General features: G+C 43.8%; 1 protein-coding gene across 12 annotated transcripts in view; it reads left to right on the plus strand.

Moving 5' to 3' along the window:
- The first annotated feature begins 8,096 nt into the window (after positions 1 to 8,096).
- The window catches only part of Ap4e1 (adaptor-related protein complex AP-4, epsilon 1), a 61,136-nt gene continuing 44,976 nt past the window's right edge, over positions 8,097 to 24,256 (plus strand). For 3 of the 12 annotated variants that reach the window (XR_001780227.1, XR_001780230.1, XM_006498553.2), the window contains exons 1-4: positions 8,097 to 8,318; positions 11,209 to 11,280; positions 13,588 to 13,711; positions 18,704 to 18,777. Coding sequence is in view for 7 of the 12 variants with exons in the window: in XM_006498553.2 (XP_006498616.1) it covers positions 8,172 to 8,318; positions 11,209 to 11,280; positions 13,588 to 13,711; positions 18,704 to 18,777 (417 nt within the window). In the remaining 5 variants the exon portion in view is untranslated. Of the gene's footprint in view, positions 8,319 to 10,919; positions 11,106 to 11,208; positions 11,281 to 13,587; positions 13,712 to 18,703; positions 18,778 to 24,256 lie in introns of those variants that run through there. The other 9 variants (XR_374385.4, XM_006498548.3, XM_030246493.1 and 6 more) reach the window with 7 other exon arrangements.

Here is a 24,256-nt window from a genome sequence, read left to right on the forward strand (position 1 = left end):
TGACTCACTCGCACCCCTGCCTCCAGGATAGGCTCCACTTTGCTTCCCAGTCAAGGTTCCAGTACCACTACTCTCCCAAGGGCTGCAGCCTGTGAGGGGCTGGGCCAGCTCTGCTGCTCTCACACGCTCGGGGCTGGCTCACCCAGCCTTTGCCATCAGGGCCAGCTCTCCTCAATGCTACAGGCAGGGGCTGTAGTGGGGCAGGGCTAGTTCTCCCAGCTACTGCAGGTGCTGCAGAGGGTGAGAGGGAGAACACCATCCCTGCTCTCCCCTCAGGGGCTGGCCCTTCCACCAGGGTCACCTCTATTGTGTTTCCCTGATGAGGTGCAGGGCCCACTCTCCCTAGTGCTGCAGCTGATGAGGGACAAAGCCAGCTCACCCAGGGACAGTTCTTCTGACTGTCATAGGTGTGCATGTTGGGGCAGGGGGCGGGGGGAACATCACCCCCATCCCCATTGCCACCTCATAGCAGACCACTGGCAGAGCCAGCTCTCCTGTGCTCTCATCCCGGGAGGGGGGACTGGCTCACCCATGGCCACTTGACCAGGGCCAGCCCTACTATGCTGCTTAGATGAGGTGCAAGCCCCCTCACCCTCACCCCCACCCCCTGCCACCTGAGTGTTACAGCTCTGGAGAGACGGGGCCAGCTCACCTGCTCCCTCTCCCTCTCTCCCCTCCCTCTCCCCTCCCCCTCCCCCTTCTCCCTCTCCCTCTCCCCCTTCTCTTTCTCCCTCCCCTCCCCCTTCCCCTCCCCTCCCCCTCCCCCCTCCCTCTCCCTCTCTGGTTTTTCGAGATAGGGTTTCTCTGTGTAGCCCTGGCTGTCCTGGAACTCACTCTGTAGACCAACTCTCCTCCTGTTTTCCCCCTGGGGGCCAGCTCACCTGTGCTCCCCACAGCAGGGCCAGCTCTACTGTGCTTGACCAGAGGAGATGCAGGACCCAGAGTGCTGGTGACAGGGCCAGCTCATCCGCTGCAGGCTGGCCACATGGCATGGGTGGCTGGGTGACATCCTCCCTCTGTGCTGTGAGGAGCGGGAGCAATCACGTGTCCATGGCCCACCTACGCTGTGGGCTGGAGGCAGATGTGTGGGTGGCATGTCCATCTTCCTCCTTCCTGGCTGCAGCTGCCTGAATTTGATTTGATTTGAGTCCTAAGCATGAGACAGCTTTGGACACCAAGCCAGGATGAACAAAGGACTGTCATCCACTCGGCCCCCGACTAACATAAGAACAACTACCAACAAGGTCTCTTTGCCCATTGCCGGGGGTGGAGCAGTCATTCCCAGTTTTAATGAGATTATTTTGAGTTTTTTTCCATTTATGGTGGTGTTGGCTGTGGGTTTGACATGGATAGCCTTTATTGGTGTTTGTCCCCTCCAGGACTTTTATCTTGAAGACATGTTGGATTTTGCCAAGAGACTTTTCTGTATCTATTAAGATAATTGTATATAATTTTTTGCCTTTAAGCCCTTTTATATAATTTATTATATTTATTGACTTATATATGTTGAACATCCCTGCATGTGTGATAAAAAACCCACTTGATTGTGGTTGGTGATCTTTTTAATTTTTTTTTTAATTTTTTTTTTTTTTTTTAAGATTTATTTATTGATTATATGTAAGTACACTGTAGCTGTCTTCAGACACTCCAGAAGAGGGAGTCAGATCTCTTTACGGATGGTTGTGAGCCACCATGTGGTTGCTGGGATTTGAACTCTGGACCTTCGGAAGAGCAGTCGGGTGCTCTTACCCACTGAGCCATCTCACCAGCCCCGGTGATCTTTTTGATATATGTCTATATTTGGTTTGTAAGTATTTTATAGAAAAAAATTTGTGTCTGTTCATCAGATACTGGCCTGTGGTTTTCTTTTTGCTGTGTGTCTTTGTGTGGTTTGGGTATTAAAGTAATAGTGGCTTCACAGAAGGCGCTTGAATGCGCTCCTTCCATTTCTTTCCTTTTAAAAATAATTTTACTGAGCGATGGTGGTTCAGGCCTTTAGTCCCAGCCCTTGGGAGGCAGAAAAAGATGGATCTCTGAGTTTGAGGTCAGCCTGGTCTTCAGAGTGAGTTCCAGGACAGCCAAGGATACACAGAGAAACCCTGTCTCAAACAAACAAATAAATCAAAAACCAAAACCAAAACCAAAACCAAACAAAAAAACAACCAACCAACAAATAAAGATACTTTAAGAAGTACTTGTTTTAGTTTGTCGTTGAAGATCTGGTAGGATTCTCCTGTGAGGCCATCTGGGAAACCAGAAGGATTTCTATCAATGCTTCAAGCTCTTTGTTCATTGTGGGTCCGTCTGGGTTGTGGACAGCCTTCGTGGCTTAGATGAAGCTGGATATTAATCCATTTCTCTTAGGTTTTCTAATTTAATGGAGTACAGGTTTTAAAGTATTCCCTTCCAGTGTTGTGCATTTCTTCCATGTCTGTTGTTTCCCCGTTGATCTCCAATTCTGCTCCGTTGTGTCCTCACCCCCTTTTAACTGTGCTAAGGCTCTGTCAATATTGTTTATCTTTGCAAAGAATCTGTTCTCAGATTCGTTGATTATTTGTATAATTTTCTTTGTTACAGTTCATTATCTGCTCTGATTGTTATTTCTATTTTTGCTATTTCTATTATTGTTGTTTCTGGATTTGGTTGTGGTTTATTCCTGTTTTTTTTTTTCCCCAATTTTTTTCAGTCATATTCTTTGTGCTGTAATTTTTTTGTTTGTCAGCTTGACACATGCCAGTGTCATTTAGCAGAAGGAATCTCAATTGAGGAAATGCCCTCATCAGATAGGCCCGTTGACAAGCCTATGGGACAGTTTCCTGATTAGTGATTGATGTGGGAGGGCCCAGCTCACTGCGGGCAGTGCCAACTGTGGAAGATGGTCCTGGGTTGTATAAGAAAGCAGGCTGAGGACGCCACAAGAGGCAAGCCAACAAGCAGCACTCCTTCATTGTCTCTGCTTCAGGTCCTGCCTCTAGGTTCCTGCCTTAAATTCCTGCCCTGACTTCCCTCCGGGAGGGACTATTACCTCAAAGTATAAACTGAAATAAACTCTTTCCTCTCGAGTTGCTTTTGGACATGGTCTTTATCACAGCAACAGAAACCTGGCTAGAACAATCATTAATCACTAATTTGTGTTCTTTCTGAGTGAGTGTGTGTGTGTGTGTGTGTGTGTAGTTACTTTTGAGACAGGATCTCCCTACATAGCCCTTGCTATCCTAGAGCTTACTGCATAGACCAGACTGACCCTGAACCCCCCAAAAAATGCCCCTGCCCCTGCTTCTGCCTCCCAAGTGCTGGGATTAAAAGCATGCTTCACAATGCCTGCCTTCTTTCTGATTTTTTGAAGTAGGTACTTAGAGCTATAAACTTCCTCCTTAAAACTCCCTTTAATGCATCCCAGGGGGTTCATTGTGTTATATTTTCATTTTCATTTGCTTCTAGGAAATTATCTCTGGCCTATTTATCATTAAGTAATGTGCTATTTAATCTCCAAAAATTCAGGGCTTTTGGGGGAAGGAGAGGTTGGATGGTATTCTGGAATCAGTTACTAGGAGTAGAGGAAAAGGAGTAGCTCCTTAGAGCAGGCTGAAGCCTGAGCCTTCCCCACGTGACTACTTCATGAGGTCACACGGGAGACTGGAGTGTCTGCACCTACCACAGATCCGCTGGATGACCAAGATCACCCGGCTGCGCAGAAGACCAATGAGAAGGTGATTAGACACAAGGGGTTTACTCTAGAGAGATGAGGCTGGTGTGCGGAGATCCAGCAGAGGGGACAACCATGAGAACCTAACCAGCCTTCCTCCTTACTGATTAATTGAACCTACAACCCAAAGGCGATTCAGCCTCTGTTGGGTAGAGCTGGATTCAAAAGTGCTCAACATTCCCACCTCCAGATACCCAGCCTCTTCTGGTCTGGTTTGAACAGGAAATGTGTGCCCGTTTCATGGAGCCCAGGCTTGCAGTTTTGAACCGCGTGGTCGGCAGCCATGCTGTAGGAAGCAGGTGACTGCGAGGGGACTTGAGGCTTCCTAGCCAAGTCTCAATCGGGTTCAGGCTCTGCTTCCTGGATGTGGATGCAATGTGACCACCCAGCCTCATTGCTCTCGCCGCCATGCCTTCGCTGCCCGCTGCCACGGCTTTCCCACCACGAGCTACATGTGTCTGGAACTGTGAGCCAGAATAACTTTCTCCTTTAAACTTTTTCTGGGTGTTTATTATAACTGAAAAAGAAGAAAAATCTCACCTTTTTTTTTTTTTCATTCTATGCTTTTATTTAAATCTTAAAGTTTAGTACCAAAGCATACATATATTTCATTATATGATTCTCAGAGTAACCCTAAAGAGTCGAAATAAGGTTTAATTCATTTACTCAGACTCAGATCGGTAAAGGTCAAACATTTTGTAAGAGTGATGACTTCACCCCAAGTTTTCTGGTCCTAGTTTGGGGCTTTTATCACTTCATACTTTCAACATGAGAGATCCTGGAAGTTTCTGGAAGTTTCTCTGTCTTCCCCAGTTCTACCCTCCCTGCTCCAGGCTCCTTGCCTCTCAGGATCTTGCAGATGCCTCTGCATTCTTTTCTGGAAGAGGCGCTTCTTTTGGGGTTTTTTGTTTGTTTGTTTGTTTTGTTTTGTTTTGTTTTTTCCTTTTCTGAGGAGTGTAACCTTTCGTCCAGGGCTTGCAGCGATTTTGTTTCCTGATGGAATAATTTGTGAGTTACTGATTTTAAATTTTGTATCAGGGTTACTTCAGTTTGTGTGTTTGTGTGTGTGTGTGTGTGTGTGTGTGTGTGTGTGCTTTCTTACCCATGTGGGAGTCTGAGGACAGCTTGTGGGAGTCCTCCCCTTCCACCATGTGGGTTCTGGGGAGTGCCTTTAACCCACGGAGTCATCTCCCCAGCCCGAGGCCAAGCAGTTTTTAAAGCCCTGATTCTCGTTAGTCAGCACAGCCTCCAGATCCCCTCCGGTGGAACAGAACTTCCAGGGTTACTTTACTCCTGTTAGCTTAGCTTGATTCCCGGCTGAGCCCTGGCCTCTTTCTGTCCCACTCCGCACTGGGCATTCTAAATGGAGCTTTTTTCTTTTCCTCATCCTGGATCTTGTAGATGGTTAGGAAAAGTCCTTACAAAGACATCCTGGGCGCTGAGCTGCTAAGATGGGTGCGCATAGGAAGATGCTCAAAGAGCATAGAGTGCCCTAGGTTTTTTGGTTGTTGTTTTGTTTCTTCTTTTTTTTTTTTTTTTTTTTTAATTCTGTTTCTTTCTTAAGCTGCTTGGGGAAAAGCAAAAACAATTGTAGATTAAATCTCTTTACAGGTAGTTCAACTGGACTGTCTAAATACGCAGCGTGGAACAGAACATCGTTTCGTCTCACAGACCGTGGTTTAAACTACTTAGACAATATAAGCTGAGACACGGAAGACTTATAGCTAAATAGAGATTTTCACCACAAAGAATCTGCTGTAGAGGGATTTATCCAGTGAACACAGAACTCTTCCAGCGAATGCCAGGCTGATTCGGGTTGCACGGGGGAGTGGGGAACACTGTGGACACAGCCTCCAGGTTAGGAGTCAAAGCAGAGAAAACAAAATACAGGCAAAGTTCTGTGTGACGTGTGACTTGCTCACAGCGGGAGAGGAGATGAACAGCGTGTCTCACCCTGGGGCAGGCAAATGGAACCACTTCTTTCAGCTCTCCCTTTCTTCTCTGTACACGATTTATTTATTTTATTTTTATGTTTTTATGTGTGTGCCTATGTGTATGCATGTTCACCCCAGGTGTGCAGATGTCTTCAGAGACAGAAGAGGTTGTTGAATCCCCTAAAACTGAAGTTACAGGTGGTGTGAGTTGCCTTTGCTGAGAATTGAACCCCGGTCCTCTGCCACAGCTGCACCTGCTCCTAACTCTGAGCCATCTAATGCCTAAAAGCCATTTCTTTTGGCTGCAGCCGCTGCCTCTCCCCTGGAGAGCCCAATTTGGCTCTCCCCAATACACTTTCAGATTTCAGAGCAAGCTGATATTCCTCCAAGTAAATTTCCTCCTCTCAAGAAAGAAAAGTAAAACAAAAGGGACTTTGAGATTTCTGTTTTGTTGTTGTTGTTTTGGTTTTTTTTTCTTTGTTGTTAAAGAACCTGGACCTGAAATTCAATGTACATGAGTTATAGAGCCAAGAGCTGGGAAGTCTGAGTTAGGGCCAATGGCCGTTCCGCTGGCGCCCACTTGTGTATAACAATGGAACTTTTTGTAGTGGTTTTTGTTTTGTTTTGGGACAAAATCTCCAGACAGCCTTGGGCGGCTCTTAACTGACTATGTAGACCTAGATGCCCTCGAACTCACAGAGATCCACCTGCTTCTGCCTCCCAGCACTGTGATTAAAGGCCTGTTTGTGCCACTATGCCTGGCTGAAGTCCTAGGCCGAATTATTTATTTATTTATTTTTGGCTTTTGACGTTTGGAGACAGCGTTTCTCTGTATAGCCCTGGCTGGCTTAGAACTCAGAGATCCACCTGCTTCTGCCTTTTGAGTGCTGGGATTAAAGTGTATGCCACCTCATACAGCTCTAAATTGAATTCTTTTAAGCTGTCTAGACCCCGCTTCCGCAGTACCAAGGAATCACCTTGCCTATTGGCTCCCTCTCAGGTCACTGACCACCTCCTTGTGGTTTCTAAAGCTGTTCTATGGCCACGACCTACAGGTTTGGCATTTTTGAGCCTTTTAAGCTGTTGCATAATTTTCTAGCCAATTCAGTATGCTAATGAAAGCTGTGTAAGAAGTTTTAGTGCGGGGGTGGGTGGATATGGGGGACTTTTGGTATAGCATTGGAAATGTAAATGAGCTAAATACCTAATAAAAAATAGAAAAAAAAATAAATAAAAAAAAGAAGTTTTAGTGCTGCTTGAAAAGCAGGAACAACAGAGTTTTGCTTTTTATATAGCCTACCATGTCTCTGTTTCAAATGTGTAATTTTTCTTCCTTTAAACTTTGGTCCAAACAATGACCCTGTTTTACTGGCACCACAGCACAATTTGAAAAAGCTCTATTGGATAAGACGGACTAAGGGGGATAGTGAACATCACCCAGGCCAGGGGAAGGAAAGTTTCACTTTACTTTTTGGCAGTGTAGCCGCGTTCCTTTCACCCGAGTCAGAAATGTATCAGCTTTCCCCAGCATATTTTTTAGGTGGAAGAAAAAAATTGGGGGATGGGGAAAGTTAAGACAGGGTTTCATATAACTCAGGTTTGTTTTGAACTTGATATGGAGCCGGTGATGCCCTTGAATTTTCTTGCTCCTCCTTCCAGTCTCAAGGGCTGGGATTTCAGGCAACAACCACTACATGGCTGGAAAGTAAGTTTTCTAATTTAAACTAGTGAAAGGGCCTAAAGTTAAAAAAACACACACACACATACACACACACACAGTAAACAAAACTTTACGTAGGCATAAAATATTAAATTCTAAAGAAAATCTGTTTTAAATAATTTAAATATTGAGATTTTTCAATAAATTAAACTTTTTTAAAAAAAGATTTATTTATTATTATAAATAAGTACCCTGTTGCTGTCTTCAGACACGCAACAGAAGAGGGCGTCAGATCTCATTATGGATGGTTGTGAGCCACCGTGTGGTTGCTGGAATTTGAACTCAGGACCTTTGGAAGAGCAGACAGTGCTCTTACCCACTGAGCCATCTCACCAGCCCTAAACTTTATCTTTGCATAACTATTCTGTCAGGCAAACTTTTTCTTTTGTTGAGGTGTAGGTACAAGAACAACTTCAAGATTTAAGAAAAAAATTTCACTTATCACAGACAAAGTTTCAGAGATAAGAGCTCCTACAGGTGTTAAGAACACTATAAAGATGGTAGGTCAGGTTTGTAATCCCAGCACTTGGAGGCTGGGACAGGGGAATGGCACGAATTCATTAACCTTGGGAAGTTCGAGAAAATACAAGATCATGCACACACATTTCACCGCTAATAGAATGATCATGAACTTCATGTCTCCAGAGAACTCCTCTCTCCTCCTAGACTCGTGCGCCCCCAGGCGGTGTTTCCCGGAACTTCATCCTGCTCGTCCTGCTCCGGCGCGAATAAAGATTTCTTATTCAAAACGCCGGAAGTGACTACGGAGGCCGGGAGAGTCAGCGCGAAGTAGCCTCGTAGGGAGGCAGCGATGAGCGACATGGTGGAGAGGACGCTGACCGCACTGCCGGGGCTCTTCCTGCAGAACCAGCTGGGAGGACCTGCGGCCTCCAGAGCACCCTTCTTCTCCAGGCTGGGCGGCCTCATCCGTGGCGTCACTGCACTCTCATCCAAGCACGTATGCGGCGGGGTTGGCTGGGCGGGATGGGGTGGGGCGGCGGGGCCGGAGACATCGGTCCGCTGGATGGACGCAGCCGGGCGTCCGCCTCAAGTTGCCTGTACCGACCGACCTCAGGAGGCCGGCTTTCTGATTTGGAGGCCCGAAGACCCTCCGTGTGTTTTCTCATGGGGTGCTTTGAGGATTACATGAGCTGTCAATCGAGTGAAAAAAGCCAGTATGACCTAAAGCCTGAGCTATAGGCTCCTACCAAGTTTCTCCTCCCTGTTGAGATTTTTGTTTTGTTTTGATTTTTCGAGACAGGATTTCTCTGTGTAGCCCGGGCTGTCCTGGAACTCACTCTGTAGACCAGGCTGGCCTCGAACTCAGAAATCCGCCTGCCTCTGCCTTCCAAGTGCTGGGATTAAAGGCTTGTGCCACCACTGCCCGGCTCCCTCTTGAGTTTTAATTTTTCTATTTGGAAGCATCACGTACTCGGACAGACAACCCTCATTCCCACCCCTGACAGGGCTGTTAATCTTTGCAGAGCTTGAGGTTTAGTCTAGACCAACGGGTTGGGCAAAGACGCGCTTTGAAAACTAGTAGTTACTATAGAAGTTATTAAGTTCCCACGTACTTTGTATGGTACTGACTCAAAGCCTCAAGGAGTGTTTGTCTTAAAAACATAATATTGTGTCATACTTTCTTCAGCAAGTATTTATCAAGCACAACTATATGTTAAGTAATGAAAATAGCAAAACACTTTTCTGTCTATTTTCTGTCCATTTTAGACTTAACATAAATAAGTAACTACAGTGCAGTGTAAATGCCTGCAGCATGGAGAAGAGAAACAAGATGCCTTTAAAGGTTTAAAACGGGCTTGTGTTCTCACTGGAAGCTGGTGTGTGGCAGGGCTTGCTGAACATCCCTTAATCATTATTCGTGTACTTAACATCTCTTCGTGCTTTTCTGTTGCTAATTTGTATGAGAGGGCAAGTAAGTATTTTGTGTGTACATGTATGTACTGAGAGAATGTGTATGTGCTGGTATGTGAGGATGCACGGACCCACGGCACATGTATAGGCTTCCGAGAACAGCTTTGGGTCTTAGTCCTTACCTTCCACCTAGTAGGTGAGATCTCTCTTGACGCTTGTTTCTGTGTTGTATATTCAGGCAGGCTGGCTAGGGAGCTTCGAGTGTTCTGTCTCACCATAGGAGTGCAGGGATCACAGGTCCACCTCACCACACCCGGCTTTGTGCTTTTTACACATTGAGCCATCTGCCTCTGCCACCGCTCTGAAAAATTTAGAGAATATAGTTTTTTTGGCTTAGTTTGAAACTGCACAGACAGCCAGATGTGGTATTACTGCCAGATGTATTACTTCTAAGTTTTGTTTTGTTTTTAGATTTGTTTCAAAGTTGTGTGTGTGTGTGTGTTTATGGCATGTGTACATGAGTGCAGATGCTCTCAGAGTCCAGGAGAGTGTGTGTGATCCCTTGGAGCTAGACTTTTAGGCAATTGTGAGCCACCAGAGTGGGTGTGAGGAACCAAATTCTGTCCTTTGCAAGAGCTCTGTGTATTCTCACCTGTGGCATCTCTGCAGCCCCCACCAGCAGTTCGGAATTAGCCACTTAACGTCAGCGACTCAGTGTGTGATTTGAACATAACATTGTATTAGTTAGTGGTTGGCCAGGCCCTAAGTGCTTCCTGAGGTCCAGCACAGGCAAGCATCAGAGTTGACCACACTGGTGTGTGCAGTAGACAGCGAGAGGGAAGATGGGCTGAGGAGGATGAGGAAGAGTAGAGGTCAGGAAGACTGTGTCTGTCTGTCTGTCTGTCTGTCTGTCTGTCTGTCTGTCTGTCTGTCTTCTGCGTTCCATGAACACTTTTTATTTTATCCCATCAACACTTTTTGCTTCTGGGAAGATGTAACTTCATCTTCCCAGATCCACACTTTTTTTTTTACTCTCTTTTCACTTAGACTCTTTGTTTTTGTTTTTTGAGTCAAGGTCTTACCATGTAGCCGTGGTTGTCTTGGGGCTTCCTGTACAGACCTGGCTGGCCTTGAACTCACAGAAATCCACCTGCCTTTGCCTTCAGACTGACTGCTGGGACTAACGATGCATACCACCATGCCTAGCTGTTCTGAGTTGTTAAAACCTACACGTATTTATACGTGTACCATCCCCATCACATTTAGGGCCTGGCCAACCACTGGCTAATACGATGTGATCTTTAAATCACACACCGAGTCCCTGAAGTTAAGTGGCTAAAGACCTGCTAGTGAGGGCTGTGTGGTGGGATCATGTGGTCATCAGGCTTGGTAGGGTGAGCCTCCATCCACCGAGGCATCATCTCACTACCCCGATTTTGAATCTTTTCCTTTTTGGTTGTTATTTATGTTTGTTTGGTTTTTTTAAACAAAAAACACCAGGGTTTTTCTCTGTAGCCCTGGCTGGCCTGAAACTCACAGAGACCCACTTGCTTCTACTGCCAAAGCACTGGGATTAAAAAGGTGAGCATCACCACTGCTGGGCCCATCTTGAAGTTTTTGTTTTTAAATTAATTTATTTTTTATTTTATGTACATTGGTTTTCTTCCTACATGTATGTCTCTGTGAGGATGTCAGATCCCCTGGAACTGGAATAAGGGACAGTTGTGCTGGGAATTGAGCCTTCATCCTTTGGAAGAACAGCTAGTGCTCTTAACTGCTGAGCCACCTCTCCAACCCCTCATTTTGAAGTTTTAAAAAACAAATGTTTGCCAGTCTTCACTAGCCAAGCGAGTGAAATGAAGAGGATCACTAGGTTAACATGGAAATAATTATTCTTTCCAGGGAGGGTTCTGTGGGTCAGGGAATGTAGCTTTAAGAATGAGTATAATTGAAATTGTTCTAATTGTATTTTTCAGGAAGAAGAGAAATTAATCCAGCAGGAACTGAGTAGTCTGAAGGCAACTGTTTCTGCTCCGACCACGACACTGGTACGTGTGCAGAGTCCAACACATGTGCATTTGAAGCCTGGTTTTTATAGTGTGGTTCTTCAAACAGCATTCACTCAGCTGCTCTCTGCTGGCCACTGTGAGGCTATTTGCAAGTCTTCAGATTAGGACCCAGGTTTCTGTTGTGGCTCTTCTCTTCTCTTCTCTTCTCTTCTCTTCTCTTCTCTTCTCTTCTCTTCTCTTCTCTTTCTTCCTTTCTTCCTTTCTTTCTTTATTTCCTTTTAAAGATTTATTTATTTATAAGAGTACACTGAAGCTGTCTTCAGACACAAACCAGAAGATGGCATCAGATCCCATTATAGATGGTCGTGAGCCACCATGTGGTTGCTGGGAATTGAACTCAGGACCTCTGGAAGAGCAGTCAGTCCTCTTAACCTCTGAGCCGTCTCTCCAGCCCCTCTTGTAGTTTTTTAATTTATACTAACTATATCTTTATGTGGTACATTGTAACAATTCAACACAAATGTACAATGTGTATGGCTATTTAACATTTATTCTATTTAAAACTTTTAAGCTTTTAAACCTTTTGGTGCATGTATGTGTGTAAGCCTGCACTCCTGTGTGCGTGCCATAGCATGTGTGTGGGAGTTTGTTCTCTCCACTACCTGTAGGATTGAATTGTGTCATCAGACTTGGTGGCCTGATGCCTTTGTTCTATATCCTTTGACTGACTGAGCCATCTTGCTGACCTGACACTTTTAGCTAACCAACTCCAACTAACATTTGTTTATCAACTGTTTAGTGTGTGGTTTTAAAAACATGGTATCCATTTATTCTTACTCATTTATTTTTGAGGCAGGGTCTTGTTGTATAGCCCTGGCTGGTTGAGAACGTGCTATGTAGGTCAGGTGGGTTTTGAAGTCACAGGGATCCACCTGCCTCTGCCTCTGCCTCTGCCTCTGGAGTGCTGGGATCAAAGGTGCGCACCACTGCACTCAGCCGATTGAGTCCTTTTATGTGTAAGTCATTATGTTTCTCCCCCTAGTGAATTCAGGGTGATAATTTTGCATAAATAACTTTGTCATAAACATGAATGTACAAAGTCCAAGAGAAGGTAAATATTTCTTTTTGTAGTCATAATATTCATGGGAATAAAACTTAAGACATTAGTCTGTGTCTTTGTATGTGTATGTGATATATGTCTGTCTGTCTGTCTGTCTGTCTTTGTGCGGGCTTTGTGATAGTAGAAATGTTAAGCCAAAATAGTTTTTCTCTTTTTACTGTTAGGTTTTTATTTTCTATAATGAGTATCATTGAATACAATTTTTGTTGCTATAAGGCATAAATCTGGTGTTGGGTAAAACTGGTCACTGGCTACTATGTAACTGAAGATGACCCTGTACTTACCCTCCTGTTTCTACGTCCTGATGCTGAGATTACAGATAGTTGTTTATAGAACATTCAATTATATGTGTTTTTTTTTTTTTTCTGTTTTCTGTTCCCAGTATTGAACACAGAACTGGATGTGAACTATCACTGCCATATTTTAATCTTAGATATTAAATAGTCTGAACTTTTCTGTTTTGAAACATATTATACGTTTATCACTAATAAAATTTTGCTATAAATATTGATAATGCAAATGTCATTCTGATAAAACATATTCATGGTATCTCTCAAAGAATTTTAGTATATAATGGCTGCTGTGTTCATGAAATTCTGTCTCTCAGTTCACAATATTGTGAGTTATTTAAAAAGAAGAAAAGAGTACTTACGTAGCAGACGATTACATATCTGTGATATGGTAATGCTGAAGAAAAAGCCTCTGTTTAGTTTGCGATGTGTTCTTTACACTAGTCTCCAATCCTGGGCTCACACAGTCCTCTGCATCAGCCCCTGGCCCAGCTCCTGAGTGCTGGGAAGACAGGAATACGCTGGCTTGCAGATACAAATATATTACTGACTTATGGCAATTTTTCCATCTGTTTTCATTTGATGAAACAATATTCAAATTGATTTTAAATGCCAAATATGACCATTGTGGATGACATTTTGTCTGAGGATCACCTCTAATCAAACCTGTCTGTGCACGTAGAATTGGAAGTCGTGCTGGGTAGTTTATATTGTCGTTATCAATCAAATATTTGAACTAGTTTTTTGACATAAATAGTGTTGGTAATTGTTAGAAGCAGCTTTTATTTCTATATTCTGGTATTGGGCAATTGCTTTGAAATAGCTACATTAGTTCTTCATAACCAGGGTAGATGGCTCCCTTGTTAACCGCGTGGGACATACAGAAAACGAAAGCATTCTGTTTGTTTACATAGTGATTGGTATTTCACTTTTCAGAAAACGATGAAGGAATGTATGGTGAGACTTATATACTGTGAGATGCTTGGATACGATGCTTCTTTTGGTTATATACATGCAATCAAGTTGGCCCAACAAGGAAACCTCTTAGAAAAAAGAGTGGGTATGTATATGTTTAAGACTTCTGTCCTGACTGTCGTTTTTAAGGTTTTAACCATATATAAAATGATGGCTGGTATATAGTATGTTTTTACAGTTTTGCGTTACACACTTTATCTTTTGTAGTCTTGGGGACTAAATGTGGACCCTGTATGCTAAGTCAGCTTCTCTTCCACTGAGCTACATTCCAGCCCAGATTTCCCAAGCTGGTGCTTTGGCAACACAAAGCCTGTAGGTAAAGTCAGCTTTTCTGCATGTGCGTCCTGTGCATCCTTTTGGAGTCAAGGAGACTTCAGAAGGGCTTGATTGTGTGAGAGGGAAATGCCACACACTCCTGCCAACCCACGAGCTGTGCATACAGCTCAGTTCCTGGTGTGTAAATTGTACTTTAGTAACGATTGCTTCAAGAAGCCTATCTAATCCCATTACTTTCATGCTGAGAGAAGACTACTCATTAATTGGTTAATTTGCTTTTTAAAAAGAAGTCTTACAGCCAGGCGTGGTGGTGCACGCCTTTAATCCCAGCACTTGGGAGGCAGAGGCAGGCGGATTTCTGAGTTCGAGGCCAGCCTGGTCTACAAAGTGAGTTCCAGGACAGCCAGGGCTACACAGAGAAACCCTGTCTCGAAAAACCAAAAAAATAAAAAAAAAGTCTTTAAACTTGCTAGTGTTGTGCTGTTAGAAGTATTAAGTTTTTTGTTTTTTTCTGCAGTAATCCTTTAGAGTGTTTGGAAAAATTCTTTTAAGCCATGAATCTGTTTCCAATGGTTTCAGGTTGTATGAAAATCCCCAAAGGTGTTGCTGGGGCAGTGTTGGGATGGAACATGGTCTTCATCCCGTGAGAGCGATAGTAATGTCAATCTCCTAGGAATGAGCAGTCTTCATGGATTGACTGACTCAGGCGAAGGAGGAGGGAAGAAAATAGAGTAGAGCCTTCCACGCACTGAGCGCCCCTCCACCACAGAGCCTCGTCTTCTAGCTCCTGCCTTAGTGTGGCCTTTTTCCAAAGCAGAGTGTTCCGTGGCATCTTCCTGTCTATAGTCCACATTAAATGTGAACTCTTCTAAGATCTTTCTGTGACTCCCTCCATCTGATACCTTGTGGTAGTATGTGTCTTTTCTTAACAATATATTAATTTTCTTCATATATTGTTTCGGCTTTCAGACTAATTCAAGCTTTTTATAGTCCTGAGCTTTTTCTGTTATTAAAGAAATCATTAAAATTGATTTCTTTTAAAGCTTATATATAATTCCAGTAGGCTTCCCTCATTTTCAGACAGGACTTTCCTGTGGCTCTCAGACTGGCTCTGCAGACATTTTATTTCACAGCCACTGCGCTGTGTTGTCAGACTGTTCCTTAGAATTCCCTTCAGCAGGGTGGCTCCTTTCTGTTGTTGTTGTTTTCTTCTTGCAGATAGCCTCGTGTCGTCCAGGCTGGCCTCTGTTATTTATCCATGGGTGATCTTCCTGCTTTTACTTCCCAGATGCTGGGATCACACCACCACTCCTGGCTTCTGTGACCGTGGGCTTTCGTGTCTTCTGGTGCCCACCCTGCTGAGTGTTTCCATTTGTCTGTAACGTTTCTGATGATCGTCCTCACTTAGCTTCCAGGTGGTTGTATTGGGAGTGTCCTTGTTTGCTTTGGTTTGGTTTCTTAGGGTATTGAGGCTGTAGTTTGTTTTCTTTTCTTTTGGGGACAGGGCCTCACTAAGTAGCCCCATCTGTCCTTGAGCTCACAGAAATCCATCTGCCTCTGTCTCCCACAGTTCCAGGATTAAAGGCCTGTGCCAACGTGCCTGTCTGAAAAAAATTGTTTTTACATTATTGTTGAACACTATAGGAGAAGTGAAAAACAACTCCATCTTAAGCCAGTCTTCAGTCTGTGTTGGAATCCACAGAGATGGGTTCTCATTCCATCCAAGTAGTGCCTTAGCAACAGGATTGAGCATCCAGCCAGTGAAAGTGAGGGCAAGCAGGCAAAAAGCCAAAGCTTCCTTCTTCAGCTTCCTGTTGTATAGGCTGCTGCTGGGAGGTATGACCCAGGTTTAGGGTGGCTCTTCTCATCTCCAATGCTCCAATCGAGAAAACCCTTCACAGGAGTGTCCAGCTACTTGGGTTTTAGTTGGTTACAGATACAGTCAGGTTGACAACAAAGACTAGCCATCATACTAATCAAAGGCAACCTGGGGGGGGGGGAGGGTTTCTTTTAGCTTACCACTCCCAGGCCACAGTCTATCACCCAGGACCGTAGGCCAGGAAGTGAAGCAGAGAACATGCAGGAGTGCGGCTTACTGGCTTGCTCACCCCGCTTTCTTACAGCATTCAGTACCACCTTTCCCAGTGGGCTGGGCCCTCCACATTAATTGTTAAGAAAATGCACCAACAGGCTTGCTTAGAGACCGTCTGATGGAGGCATTCTCAGTTAGTGTCCCTCTTCCCAGACTCTAGATTTTGTCAGGTTGACAGAAAGACTAACCAGGGTAGGTGGTATGATTATTTAGAATAGCTGTTGCTACGTTTAGATTTTTAGACTTAACATTTTTTTTCATTTTCAATTTCATGTTTGTGTCATTTATTGTTCCCTGCTTCTTGCGTAAGGATACACTAGGACCTCCCCAGCTTCTGCCACCATATCTTCTCTCTACCATGCTGACATGCCCTCAGATCATGAGCTCAAACAAGCTCTTTTTTCTTACTTTGCTTTTTTGTTTGTTTTGTGAGACATGGTTTCACTATGTAGACCTGGCTGGCCTAGAACTTGCTGTATAGGCCAGGCTGGCTTTGAACTCACAGATATCCACCTGACTCTGCCTCCTGAGTGCTGGGATTAAAGGCGTGCACTATCACTGCCGGCTTTAACTTGCTTTATTAGATGCTTTGTCCCAAGCTTTAACTTTTTATTTTGAAGATTGATTTATTTATTTTTATGTATGTGAGTACACTGTGGCTCTCTTCAGACACACCAGAAGAGGACTTCTGATCCCATTACAGGTGGTTGTGAGCCACCATGTGGTTGCTGGGAATTGAACTCAGGACCTCTGGAAGAACAGTCAGTGTTCTTAACCGCTGAGCCATCTCTCCAGACCTTCAAGTAACTTAAAAAAAACAAATGTTTGTATTATGTGTAAATTTTGTTTGCATGTATGTGTGTGCGCTGTGTGCATGTCTGGTGCTAGTAGAGGTGAGGGCTTTGTGTACACTAGTAAATCACTCTGCCAACTCAGCTGTATCCCTAGCCCAGTTCCTCACTCTTAGTCATGTCAGATACACTCTGCAGTCGTACTTGATTGCTCCATGTTACAGCTATTTGTTAAATTACATAGTATCGGGCTGGTGAGATGGCTCAGTGGGTAAGAGCACCCGACTGCTCTTCCAAAGGTCCGGAGTTCAAATCCCAGCAACCACATGGTGGCTCACAACCATCTGTAACAAGATCTGACACCCTCTTCTGGAGTGTCTGAAGACAGCTACAGTGTACTTACATATAATAAATAATTAAATCTTTAAAAAAAAAAAAAAATTACATAGTATCCTTTTCTTCCTTCCTTCCTTCCTTCCTTCCTTCCTTCCTTCCTTCCTTCCTTTCTCTCTCTTTCTCTCTCTTTCTCTCTTTCTCTCTTTCTTCCCCCCCCTCCCCGATACAGGGTTTCTCTGTGTAGCCTTGGCTGTCCTGGAACTCACTCTGTAGACCAGGCTGGCCTCGAACTCAGAGATCTGCCTGCCTCTGCCTCCCAAGTGCTGGGATTAAAGGCGTGCGCCACTACTCCCAGCTATCCTTTTCTTTATTCTCTGTCAAAACAAGTGTTTGTTGTAACAGAATTAAGGTTTCTTTAATATATCCTTTGAACTTGTTTATTGACTTGGGTGTGGGACAGGTGAGACCTCAGCAAGAAGACGTGGCTCTGCTGAAAGTGCTCCCTGGCCTCCTCAGCTTTTCCACCCTTGTAGGAGTAACAGCTTTGTTCTCTGTCATTGAAAAAACTGTAATCAGCTATGCTGCTCCCATGTCTATGAGACTAGATGTTTCTAAGGGGTTTCCCATGGTATGCACGAGACGTGATGCATGGTTTCTGAGTAAGGATAACTAACAGTGTCCATATTGAAAGGGCTAAAAGGGGTGAGAAGAGAGAATGAGGTGAGAACTGGGTGATCTGGCACAGAGTAGACAGTCCATGGGGTCTGACTATCTGGGTTTGAGTCCTGTCCCGCCATGTAACAGCAGTAGACTTTGGGTGTTAGCCTCTCTTTTGCCTTCATCACTGTACTGGCATAGTAATCACACTTACAGCGCATAGGCTTGTTTGGAGAATTCAGTGAGGCAAGGGTTATAGTTATTGACACATAGTAACTAATAAATATCATTGGCAATGTGAAAAGGGGGCAGAAATGCCATAAAGCATGTGGCATTGGCACATGTGACTATGGCATTTGTCGTGATATCAATATATTCATTCCTCAGTCCTAACGCATAATTTTTGAAATAGAAATGCTTCATTAAGCTGGTGAGTGCATTTAATGTGGTAGACAGTCTGTCTTTCCTCAATAACTGTTACTTCCTCAACACTGTCTTTAGTTGAAAAAAAAAAAAAATCTGAGTAGCTTGACCGTATCAGGCTGGCTTAGATAGCTTATACAACAGTGACAGATGCTCCTCAGTGGTTCCATGCTAACGCAATAACTATGCTCTTGATAATTGTATGTTAGCTCTAAGGTACAGATTAATTTGATGGATGGTGCAGGTTTGCACGAGAGCTCTGTCATCCGCAGGGCTTTAGTTTGGTATATGTTGTAGAATCTGCTGTTCTGAATACGCAGGATGAAGGACGCCTGAACTCTTCAGTGACGTTTGTTAACTTTGTATTTTACACTTTGTTTTTAATGTTACCTGGTAACCGATATGTTTCACACTTAAAACTTGAAATATGGCTTTAGTTTATTAGGAAAGAATTTTTGGGGAGTTAGGTAGTAATGAAAACTTTTCCTTCGTTTTTTAATAGGTTATTTGGCTGTTTCTTTATTTCTACATGAAAGTCATGAACTTTTGCTTCTCCTTGTGAATACAGTGGTAAAGGTACCGTATTTTATACTGCTTATTATGAAGTCTTATTTCTGCTGTCTCAGGACCTTTCTCTTTAGTCATAGTTACTCAAACTTAAAAGTATAGGTTTACTTAACAAAATTGCCTTAAAAAGAAAATTTTATTTATTTTTAGTTTTAATTTTTTAAATTTAATTTTATTTGTAATTCATTTTTTACACTTCATATTCCATTCCCCACCCCTCCCCTCCCACCCTCCAACTGTTCCACATCCCACACCTCCTCCCCACTACACCCTGTCTCCACATGGATGCCCCCACCCTCCACCCCATCTGACCTCTAAACTCCCTGGAGCCTCCAGTCTCTTGAGGGTTAGGTGCATCATCTCTGAATGAACATAGACCTGAATGTCCTCTACTGTATGTGTGTTAGGGGCCTCATATCAGCTGGTGTATGCTGCCTGTTTGGTGGTCCAGTATCTGAGAGATCTCAAGTGTACAGGTTAATTGAGACTGCTGGACCTCCTACATGATCGCCCTTCTCCTCAGCTTCTCTCAGCCTTCCCTAATTCAACAACAGGGGTCAGCTGCTTCTGTCCATTGGTTGGGTGCAAATATCTGCATCTGACTCTTTCAGCTTCTTTGTTGGGTCTTTCGGAGGGCAGTCATGATAGATCCCTTTTTGTGAGTACTCCATAGCCTCAGTAATAGTGTGAGGCCTTGGGACCTCCCCTTGAGCTGGATCCTACTTTGGGCCTGTTGCTGAACCTTCTTTTCTGCAGACGACTCTCCATTTCCATCCCTGTAATTCTTTCAGACAGGAACAATTATGGGTCAGAGATGTGATGGCAACCCCATCCCTCACTTGATGCCCTGTCTTCCTGCTGGAGTTGGGCTCTATAAGTTCCCTCTCCCTACTGTTGGGCATCTCATCTAATGTCCCTCCCTGTGAATCCTGGGAGTCTTTCACCTCCCAGGTCTCTGGTATATTCTGGGGGGTCCCCCCAACATCCTATCTTCTGAGGTTGCCTGTTTCCATTCTTTCTGCTGGCCCTCAGGGCTTCAGTCCTTTTCCCTCACCCAGTACCAGATCAGGTTCCCCCCTCCCCATCCACTTTCCCTCCCAGGTTCCTCTCTCCCTCCCCACTTATGATTGCTTTCTTCTCTCTCCCAAGTGGGACTGAAGTGTCCTCACTTAGGCACTTCAGCTTGTTGAGCCTTTTGAATTCTGTGGTGGATATTAGCCAAAAAAAAGGGGAAAAAGAAAAAGAAAAAAAAAGAAAATTTTACTTTCAAAGGCTTATGTTTTAGTTATGTGTGAGTGTGAGTGCAGATGCCTATGGAGGTCAGAAGATGGCATCGGTTCCCTGGGTGCTGGCGCTGCAGCAGCTGTGGCTGCTTGGCGTAGGCACTGGGATGCCAACCTCAGTCCTCTGCAGGAGCTGCACGTGCTCTAACCACTGAGCCTCCTCTCTAACCTCTGGAAGGGTTTTTGTTTTTGTTTTTGTTTTTAAGACTCTAGTTTGTTTGGAGCAAGTATGTGGACCAAGCTGGCATCAGACTCACAGAAATCTGCCAATTGAGGGCTGGTTTTAAAGGTGTGAGCCATGTGCCTGGCTGCTTATTTTTTGAGAGAAGGTCTCTTGTATACAAAGGTTGTCCTTGAACTTCTGATCCTCCTGGCTCCACCCCTCCCTCAGGAGTGGAGCCGTGTGGACCGTTACTGTTGGGTTATGACATTGTGTGTCATAAACTAGGACTTCATGTATGCTAGACAAGTACTCTACCAATTACATCCTCAGCTCTCTTTTATTTTTTTATGTGTCCGTGTCCGTGTCCGTGTCCGTGTCCGTGTCCGTGTCCGTGTGTGTGTGTGTGTGTGTGTGTGTGTGTGTGTGTGAGATGTAGGACCTTTCCTGTCCTCTCCCCTCTTAACTTTCTTTCTGAAACAGGATCTCACGTATCTCAGACTAGCCTCAAACTCATTATGTAGCCAAAGATGGCATTGAACTCCTGATCCTCCTGCCTGTATCTCCCCAGTGCTAGGAATATAGGCATGGGCCACCTGGCTTATGACATTTTCATACAAGTATATATTGTGTGCTGAGCATGAAAATGTTTGTAAATCTAAGAGTTTTCTTTTTTTTAAAATATTAACATTTTCATGTTTGTTTGGTTGGTTGGTTTTTTTTGTTTTGTTTTTGTTTTTGTTTTTTCAAGACAGGGTTTCTCTTTATAGCCCTGGCTGTCCTGGAACTCACTTTGTAGACCAGGCTGGCCTTGAACTCAGAAATCCACCTGCCTCTGCCTCCCGAGTGCTGGGATTACAATACAACTTTTTAAAACATTCTAATGGTTTTCTGAATTTTGTTGGTATCTGTTAAAATGTTTCTCTTTTCATCTCAAATTTTATTAATTTGGGTCCACCTTCTCTTTGGTTGTTTTGGCTAATGGTTGATCTCATTTATCGTTTCAAAAAAACCAGATTTCATTTTTTATTTTTATTAATTTCTGTTCTGATCTAATTTTTTTCTACTTACTGGTTTTAGATTTGACTGTTCTTGTTTACCGAGGCCCTAAGGTATATCTTTACATTATTTATGTGCATTATCTCGGATTTAAAACTTACATTGAATTTATTCTGTGCCATGTGAAGGCTGGAGGACAACTTTGAGGAGTTGGTTCTTCCTTCCACTGTGGATTCCAGGGACCTAGCTAAGGCTGTCCTGCTTGCGAAGCGTGTACCTTTACAGCTGAGCAAGGCTGTTCCTTCTTCAACCCTGCTTACTGATTTTGGTTTAAAGTCTAGTTTGTCAGTTAGTTAACCCCGGCTTGTTCCTAATTCCATTTCCTTGGCTTCCCTTCCCTTCCTTTCTCCCTAAGGCTGAGTCTGTCTGGGAATGTGAGGTGCATGCTGTAGAGGCAACAGGTAGATGCATGTTGTGAAGAATAGAAAATTACTGGCCTCTTGTGAAAACATGAATTTTTTACCTCGGAGCCCACCCCCTCCCATCTAGAGATTGTTCCCAGAACACTCCTAAACTTTTCACCCCAAAACTCCTCACCCTAAAGTTCGAACCCTCCCAACTAAAAACTGTTCCAAGAACATTTTTGAGATAAAGGCCTCCTGGAACAACCTCAAAATGAACCAGGTACTCCTTAGTTACGTAGGTTCCTTGATAGGACATGACTCCTTAGTTACGTAGAATCCTTTGGCAGAACCCCTTGTCCCTTGGCAGAACTCCCTAGTGATGTAAACTTGTACTTTCCCTGCCCAGTTCTCCCCCTTTGAGTTTTACTATATAAGCCTGTGAAAAATTTTGGCTGGTCGTCGATTCTCCTCTACACCACTAGGTGCCGCTAGGTGTATGAGTTTCGACCCCAGAGCTCTGTGCTTTCATGTTGCTGCTTTATTTCGACCCCAGAGCTCTGGTCTGTGTGCTTTCATGTTGCTACTTTATTAAATCTTGCCTTCTACATTTTATGTATGGTCTCAGTGTCTTCTTGGGTACGCGGCTGTCCCGGGACTTGAGTGTCTGAGTAAGGGTCTCCCCTCGAGGGTCTTTCAGTTGGATTTTAATACACTCTGGCATTCTGTGTCTTTTGATTGGTGAATTGAGGCAATTGGTAATGCAGAGTTATTATTGTAAGGTGTCTATTAATTCTTGCCATTTTGTTGATTTTGTAGTGTTGGGTGTTTTCTTGGTCTTCATTTACTTAACTAGTGTTTTGTGTGGTTTGTGATCCCTGGACTTCGTGAGTACGTTCCGTTTTCAGTCTGAAGCATTTCTTCAAGTATTTTCTGCTGTAGAATGGACTTTGGTGTTTGAGGTGTCAGATAGTGGGTTTTAGTTTCTTCAGCCTTTTTTCAAAGCTTTGTGTACTTTGTGTGTTATTTGTAGATAAAGTGGGTTTCATTGTGGCGTCTTTATTCCTCTATACATGCTCACTCTGATCCTCTCTTGCCCTCTGACTCCTGGAGGCCTCTTGCTCTCCCAGCTTCCCCTTACTGTGTTCATGTCTTTCTCGTGTATGACCCAGTGAGTTTCACTAGTGCTGTTTGCAGGAGAGTAGGTAAAGGCATCTTGACAGGGGCATGGGCCACTTAGTGATGCTGCACTGCAGAAGAACACATCTACCCTGCCTCCATCAGGCAACTGCACATCCATCCTCAGGGAGGGCTCGTGGCCCATGGATCTTTTCTCTTTAGGACAGGTTGTTGATGGTCCAATCTTCTTTTTTTTTTAAGACAGGGTTTCTCTGTGTAGCCCTGGCTGTCCTGGAACTCACTCTGTAGACCAGGCTGGCCTCGAACTCAGAAATCCGCCTGCCTCTGCCTCCCGAGTGCTGGGATTAAAGGCGGTGCCACCATGCCCGGGTTGGTGGCTCAATCTTGTGCAGATTTTGTGCAGGAAATTACAACTGCTAGGAGCTCAGGCATACATAGCCATGTCATGGCTGGCATTAACATTCCAAGCTCCTTCCCAACTTCTCCTTGGCTCTTACATTCTTTTTGCCTCTTCCTCATGATGTTTTCTGAGCCTTGGAGGTTGATGTAGATGTTCTATATATGGCTTGGCATTAGCCTGTTTCTGTTGAGGAACTTTTTTTTTTAACCCCCTTCAGTTTACAGACACACTGGCTGCATTTGGTCTCCTGGCACTTGCCTTTCAGAGCTTGAAATACAGCTCCAAGTCCTCTTAACTTAAAAAGTTTTTGTTGAAAATCTAATGTTATCTTATGAGCCTGTGCCACAGACCACCCCAGTTGGGTATGGGGGTCCCTGGAATGAGGGTCCTCGAAGCTAGGTGGGTAAGGATTCGGTGATGACAAACAGAAACAGCCACAGAGGCAGTTTGAATCTGAGTGGATTCTGCAGCTCTCAAGCAGGGGTTTTTATACATTAAAAGAACAAATATTACAACTCTTAGAAGATGTATTCAGTGAATCACAAGCAGAACAGATAACATCATGATTAATAGAAATCATCCAAGTATAACAATTCTGAAAGGATGTACTCGGTGGAGCAGTCATCCAAGGCTAGTGGCATATTTCTAAGAGCAGGTTTTTTTTTTTTTTTTTTTTTTTTTAAAGATTTATTTATTTATTTATTTATTATATGTAAGTACACTGTAGCTGTCTTCAGACGCACCAGAAGAGGGCATCAGATCTCATTACGGGTGGTTGTGAGCCACCATGTGGTTGCTGGGATTTGAACTTCGGACCTTCAGAAGAGCAGTCGGGTGCTCTTACCCACTGAGCCATCTCACCAGCCCTAAGAGCAGGTTAATAAATCTTTACGATCAATTATTGTTTAACATCTAATGCCTGATTTTTATAAATCTTCAATGCATAAATTTAAGCTATTTTAATTCTTTTTATTTAAGGCTTTCTTTACCATATACCAAAGCCCACCTCTGATAACACACGTGTAGCCATATGAAATTTTATTGTTGGAAAAGTTTTTATTTATCATAATACTATTATATAATTTTGTAAATGATTTATAAAGTA

Source organism: Mus musculus, chromosome 2 (assembly GCF_000001635.26).
Source record: "Mus musculus strain C57BL/6J chromosome 2, GRCm38.p6 C57BL/6J".
In the NCBI taxonomy this organism is placed as follows: Eukaryota; Metazoa; Chordata; class Mammalia; order Rodentia; family Muridae; genus Mus; species Mus musculus.